This window comes from Poecilia reticulata, linkage group LG16 (assembly GCF_000633615.1).
Source record: "Poecilia reticulata strain Guanapo linkage group LG16, Guppy_female_1.0+MT, whole genome shotgun sequence".
NCBI lineage: Eukaryota > Metazoa > Chordata > Actinopteri > Cyprinodontiformes > Poeciliidae > Poecilia > Poecilia reticulata.
The window spans coordinates 6,710,504-6,717,315 of record NC_024346.1 but is presented as its reverse complement, the minus strand read 5'-3'; the positions used below and the strand labels follow the sequence as shown (position 1 = coordinate 6,717,315).

The window sequence follows — 6,812 nt, the reverse complement described above, 5'->3', positions numbered from 1 at the left end:
CCGCCTCACCGCCTACTTGTAGAGCAGCGGGATCTGGCTGTTGTGACAGTGGTTGCGGCTCATCTTGCTGTCCGCCGGGTAGAGGCTGGACGAGTTGGAGAAGGATGGCGGCAGGGAGTGATTGTCCACGGTGGGGTTGGGGTATCCCGGAGGGGGAAGCAGCGACTTGGGATCGGTCTGGGACGCGGGCGGTGGGGCGTTGTGGTTCTGATTCTGGCCTGAGGTGGGTTGGCGGCGGTTGCGTATTGCCTGACGCTCGGCCAGCTGGTTGCGAAGTGCAGACACCCTCTCTTCTTTCTAGAAAACCCGATGACAGGAGAGCTTTAGCCTTCTAGCGACTGCAGAGTCCTTCGTCTGCTCACTCTTATTCTGTCCAAGCGACAAAGCATTAATATAAACTACCCGTTTAAACACAGCAACAAAAGGGACAAATCAACCACAGGGGGCAAGACGCAGCAACAGCAGGCAACCACAAGGGGGACAATGGGATTTCTCCTAAACCAGAACTGGAATTTCATGCGAAAACAACATTTGTGCTAAAATAAAAGTGATGATAAATTTGGTGGAATAATTACATTTTAACATAACCCCCATTGTGGTTTTTGCTTCTGTGTTGGGGATTGTTGCGTTGTGTGCTGTGTATCTTGCAGCCACCATAAAATATACTTTAATATGCATTAATACACACAGTTGGAACCGTCTTAGCACTAGCACAGAGGCTAACGTAAGCAGTTTATCATCTCTGCTGTTTCGGGGAACAACCAATCAGCACAAAGGAAAATTAATGGCCCTCGTGGATTGGCTGCTTTGCTAACACCGGCTAACACCGGCTAGCGTCGGGTAGCGTTGCACCAAACGATTACGTTGTGTACATTAGCACAACAAAGAAATTAGCAAACGATGTGGAGTAAATCTGCTAATCGATGGATGTCCACACCGTGGTTCACCCAAACATTAGGTTTTAAATAATCCATGCAGTTTGCTGTAACTTTCAGCCCGTTTGGGTCAGAACCTGATCACAGTATTCTGAGTTATACCTAAAACCCAACACTGTTCTGTAAATTCATCCAGAACCGGAAAACCCACAGAGAAACAAGAAGTTCTGATGGGAGACTACAGCTGTAAACAGCGGTTCTGGTTGGGTTCTGGTTGGGTTCTGGCTAAAGCTCCTTCACCTCCTGGATGATCTTCTGCAGCTCCCGGTTCTCCCGCTCCAGCTGCCTGGACTTCTCCTCGTCGTTGTTGTTGGTGGACGATCCGGTCTTCAGCGTGTCCTGCTGCTCTGACTGCCACTCGCCGCGCGTGATGAGGCGCCGCATCTGCACCACCAAGCAAAGAGCTGCAGGGTCAGGAGCCCGACCCAAGAACTGATGGACACCGCTGGGAAGTAACTAGTTACATTTAGTCAGTTACATTTGTGTGAGTAACCTTCTGGAAAAAATACTTTGCTTGCTTCTACTTCAGTAACTTTATTATGAAGCACTGCTGCTCTTACTGGAGTAACATTTCTGAAAACCCAACTCAGTGTGAGTAACTTCAATAAATGAAGGACAAAAGAATGTTTTAGTTTTATTTCATTTATAAATGTTTTAGTGATATAATGAAGTGACGTCTGCATCACTGTCAGCTAAATGTAAACAGTAAATAAACTAAACTCTTGATTTGTTTTTTACCAAATATTCCTTTACTCTTAGCTGAATAATGATTTGCATAGAAACATTTATTTGAGTGAAAACATGTTGAAGTAGTGCTACTCTTAACTGAGGACATTTTTCTCTGGCCCGTCTGATGATGCATCTGCTGTTGGGATCTTCCTCTCTAAATATCTGCACCGGTTTTTGTGAAGTCAGTTTTTCCTGCAGGTTTTCCTGGTTTCACAGCCGTAAACTTGAGTTTGATGTAGTTTTGACCTGCTTCTGTTGCAGAAGGTCTTTAAAGTTTTATTTTTTAGGCACAAAACTAGTTTTTTTTTCCAATGCACAACATTTCCCTCTTCACCTTGACATGAAGAGAAAGATGCACTCCACTCAAAACACTGAAATCTGAATTTTCATCCGCTCAGCCTGAACTTTGTTCCGACAGGTCTGACCTTCATTTTTACTCTACTGTGAGCGGCTGACGGTTTGCCTCAGGCTATCAGTCACCTTCGGCACAAAGAGCACCACCAGAGTGATGTAAGCAGAGAAGACGATGGCGAGCGAGGCGAAGGCGAAGGAGGCGTCCTGCTGCGAAGACAGGATCATCGTCACCGGCGCCGTGATCAGGCACAGCACCTGCAGCCGGAGACGCGGCACCGGTTAGAAACAAACAAAGGACAGAATCACATCCATAAAAGCATCAGGCGTCTGTTTACCATTCCGGAGAGGAATCCCGAGTGAAAACAGTATTAAAAAGTCATGACCGAGGCAGCGGCCGGCGCCTCATCAGAGCCTGATGCTCGCAGCTGAGCGGAGAGGAAGGCGCTCCCCTGCAGACCCCATTAACTATTGGCATCTTCATAAAACTGAAATGTGTGCATCATAACACTAACTTGTCTCTCATTGTGGGGCCGAGTGATGAAACGAGCACACAGGCTGTTTTTATTGTCCTTATAAATTATTTGAAGTTAAACATACGTTTATTTTTTAATCAACAAATCAGCACAGTTAGGCCGACGCAGGCGCTCATTATGGAGCTTCTTTAATTTATTATTCAGTCCAGAAGAAGAAACATGTCAGAACAACACGAATGGAGAGAAAGTGGCTCTGGACTCCTCTGGAGTTAGAAGTGACAGAAACCACTTATTGTTTTCAGACATTTTACATCCATTCCAAAGTGGCTCCATGTCAACCGTGTCAGGAAATGGCAGCGAGTGTTTCTCTAAAGTGGCGATGGAGAACATAATGGCACCTATTTCAGCTGAAAGTGCATCCTAGGTGCCTCCATTTAAGGTGATTCACTTGGTATCAGCCGCCCCTGAAAGATGTTTACGACAGACGGCTAGCTGCATTAACGCTCTCCTTCAGAAGCCAAATTGCTGCATTTTCCTGCAAAAGGCCGGAGCAGATCTATAGAAGGCGCCGTGCGTCCAGTCGCGTCCCGCTGTGCACATCCTGCTCATTATTTATGCTGAGGAATAAAGCCGAAGTGCTGCACTGTGAGCATGAGCAGCAACAGACAGCAGCACAATAGAGGTTGGATTTTATTGGTTTTTGTTAACAAACGTCTTCAGAGATAACCGTGTCGCTGCGGCACAAAGCGGGAGTTTGCGTGGTGAGTTTAGCAGGAATTTGTTCCAACTTCCTGTTTGGCTCCAATCAGGAGCTTCAGCCTGTTTGTGCAGCAACAAAAAGCAAAGTTTAGGCTCCCTTTAGCTAACTCTGCCCTCCGCTCCGTTTATGTCTTTGCTAGAGGTCAAGTTAAATGTCTTCCATGAGAACGGACTGCATCGCGGTGATGAACCCACTGACAGATAAACTGTGACCATTTTGTGCTGTGAAGCAGTAAAAATGGCTCCTTATTGCTGCTGTATTGTTGCCCAACGTGCTGCAGACAGGAGCTTCTGTTTGGACTCACAGCTACGTTGTAGATGGCCATCCCCACGGCTCGATGGTCATTGATCTTCTCCGTGGAGACAGACTTCGTCTCATAAGCCAGAAAAATGCCCAGGAGCAGCAGCAGACCCTTGTAGCCATAAACGACGCCTGGCAGGAGATAAAGAACGGTTAGAGCAGGAAAACACGAAGTGAGTGAATGTAATACGTCACAGTTATTGTAAACAGATCCGTTTGCTCCACTCTGATATGGTGAAGTTTGAGTGAGCTGATAAAACTGCATGAATACATTTAACTGTTCAATAGAATGGTTGTGTGTGGTTGTGTGTCCTGTGTTGCCCTGCGACAGACTGGCGACCTGTCCAGGGTGACCCCGCCTCTCGCCCGAAACGTTGGCTGGAGATGGGCACCAGCAACCCTCCAGACCCCACTGAGGGAAAAAGGGTGCAAGAAAATGGATGGAAAAATGGATGGATGTTCAATAGAATATTAAAATACTAAAATATGTCACTAGGTCAGTGAGAGCGACTGTCTGAGGGGTAAATCCAGGTTTTTCCTCGTGTTCTGTGAAAGGTCATGTGAAGGTGACCTTCGCTGTTCCACCACAGCGTCATTAATCACCACCTGCAGGAAACTGATTCACATAGTTTTAATCTATTAAGAAAAAGCTGCAGGGTGAAACTTGAAGCATCTAATCCTGAATTTCTCCCGCCAGATTTAGTCCAGCTGGTTTCGGCTTTGTTAGGTTTGGAAAGATGATTTTACGGTTTTTCTGCCAAATCCAGAAAAAATAAACTCATTAAAACCAACCATGTGAAAAAAGGAAGTACTTTTATCTACGAGACTTTTAAAATCATTTATTTCATTTGGTTTACCACAACTATATTTGGGGCTGCACAGTGGCGCAGTTGGTAGAGCTGTTGCCTTGCAGCAAGAAGGTTCTGGGTTCGATTCCCGGTCTTTCTGCATGGAGTCTCCATGATCTCCCTGTGCAGGTCTCTCCAGGTACTCCGGTTTCCTCCCACAGTCCAGAAACATGRCTGTCAGGTTAATTGGCCTCTCCAAATTGCCCCTAGGTGTGAGAGTGTGTGTGCATAGTTGTGTGTCCTGTGTGTCTCTGTGTTGCCCTGCGACAGACTGGCGACCTGTCCAGGGTGACCCCGCCTCTCGCCCGGTACGYYAGCTGGAGAGRYRCCAGCAACCCTCCCGACCCCACTGAGGGACAAGGGTGAAAGAAAATGGATGGATGGATGGATGGATGGACAACTATATTTGAACATCTTCAAATGATTTCAAAAGCTAATTCTGTACTTGTGCTAGCATGCTACACAAAAATAGTTTTATTTTTTTATATTTAATGGATATTCAAAATGCAAAACAAGACAATTATGTGATGAAACACTTAATCTCATATTTTTGAATCATTTTCCTGTCAGTTTTAGGAAATTAACAGTTTATTACTGTTATATGTTAAATTCTTAATGTCATAATGTTTTAATAGTTGCACTGATCATGTTTTAACATCTGCGGATCGTTTCATCTTCACTTCTGTTTGATTAATAAGTCGCCATTAACAAGCTGAACTTATTAGAAATTCAATGATTTATAACACGGGCTGCACAGTGGCGCCGTTGGTAGAGCTGCTGCCTTGCAGCAAGAAGGTTCTGGGTTCAATTCCCGGCCTGGGGTCTTTCTGCATGGAGTCTCCATGTTCTCCCTGTGCATGGTGGGTTTTCTCCAGGTACTCCGGTTTCCTCCCACAGTCCAAAAACATGACTGTCAGGTTAACTGGCCTCTCCAAATTGCCCCTAGGTGTGAGTGAGTGTGTGTGTGCATGGTTGTGTGTCTCTGTGTTGCCCTGCGACAGACTGGTGACCTGTCCAGGTGACCTGTCCAGGTGACCCCGCCTCTCGGCTGGAACGTCAGCTGGAGATGCAGCAGCACCTCCTGACCCCACTGAGGGTGTAAGAAAATGGATGGATGATTTATAACGGATCAAATTTTAAAGTTTATGTCAGAATGTGTCAGAATGACTGAACTGATTTTGTGTTAAAAATCATTTTTATATTTTTGTTTGCCATATATGTTGATAGATTTACTGTTAATCAGCATTATTTAAATAAACAGCAGGAGCTGATGGCTCATGCTAATGCTGTTCGCTGACCTGGAAACAAAACCTGAGAATAAAAACCTTTTAAGAAAAATAAAAACCTTAAAAGGAAAAACTTGCACAGCTAACTGATTACAGTGTTGCAATAATCAGACATGTTTTTCCCGTGTGAGAAGAAACATCTGGTTTCCAGTGATGTGTTTGTAAATCCACCGGATCGGATCTGATCCCTTCAGGAAGCAAGTCTGAGAAAACCTGAGAAATAAAGACGGCCGGACTAACAGCTGTAAACGCTGGCATTAAGGAAACAACTAACTCGTTTCCTTACTTTCGCATAAATTAACATTTATTTACAAATGAAACGACTAGAATAACTTCAGCAGGATTTCTGCAGAGCAATTTTTGTTTTTCACTTCAGGATCCTGGAGCCTGAAGCTTCTGCAACTTTTAACCTGGAGAAAAATTCTCCAATTAATTCACCAATCAAGGCCACTTTACACGATATAATAAGACGGCACTATCAAATCTGTTTTAGGAACGTCTGAGGTGTAATAAAAAAAAAAGAAACGGATTTGAAATGTGGCCAGAGGCAAATATAATAAAGATGGGAGAAAAGCGGCGAAGCGTTTAAGATCAAGCTCTCCTCCGACTGCCCGCCGCTTCCTGATGCAGCCTGAAATTACTCCTCCATCTTCTCCTTCTGAGGACGGGAGCGACGGGGCATTGGCCCAGTTTGTGACCCACATTGTTTGAATTTCAGAACCATTTCTCTTTCATAAGAGCAACAGGGGCAGAGAGCTGGGCAAGAAACGAGGGTGAAAAGCTGGAATCAAACCCAACTGTGTGATGAGACACACGTTTAATTCACTGTGAAAGGTCGTGACGTGTGTGTGTGTGTGTGTGTGTGTGTGTGTGTGTGTAGGTGTGTGTAGGTGTGTGTGTGTGTGACAAAGATACGCAGGGCGAGCTGAGAGAAACGGTGGAGAGAGAGGACAGATACCGAGCCACGTGTTCATCTTCTCAGAGCTGCAGTGCTCCAGCAGAGGCTGGATCAGGACGTCCAGGTCTTCTTTAGGCGCCTCCCTGGTGAACTTCTGCTCAAACGGCGGACAGGGAGGAGGAAGAGGAGGAAGAGGAGGAGAGAGGAGGAGAGAGGAGGAAGAGGAAGA

The 6,812-nt window shown here is 45.5% G+C and overlaps 1 protein-coding gene across 1 annotated transcript in view; it reads right to left on the bottom strand.

Annotated features, from left to right (window-relative positions):
• Positions 1 to 6: 6 nt before the first annotated feature.
• Positions 7 to 6,812, bottom strand: part of gabbr1a (gamma-aminobutyric acid (GABA) B receptor, 1a) — a 97,145-nt gene continuing 90,339 nt past the window's right edge. The window contains exons 19-23 of the mRNA XM_008431060.2: positions 6,644 to 6,737; positions 3,556 to 3,683; positions 2,145 to 2,273; positions 1,176 to 1,319; positions 7 to 297 (exon numbers count right to left, since the gene is read on the bottom strand). Of these exons, the coding sequence (XP_008429282.1) occupies positions 13 to 297; positions 1,176 to 1,319; positions 2,145 to 2,273; positions 3,556 to 3,683; positions 6,644 to 6,737 (780 nt within the window). The 3' untranslated portion in view covers positions 7 to 12. The remainder of the gene's footprint in view (positions 298 to 1,175; positions 1,320 to 2,144; positions 2,274 to 3,555; positions 3,684 to 6,643; positions 6,738 to 6,812) is intronic.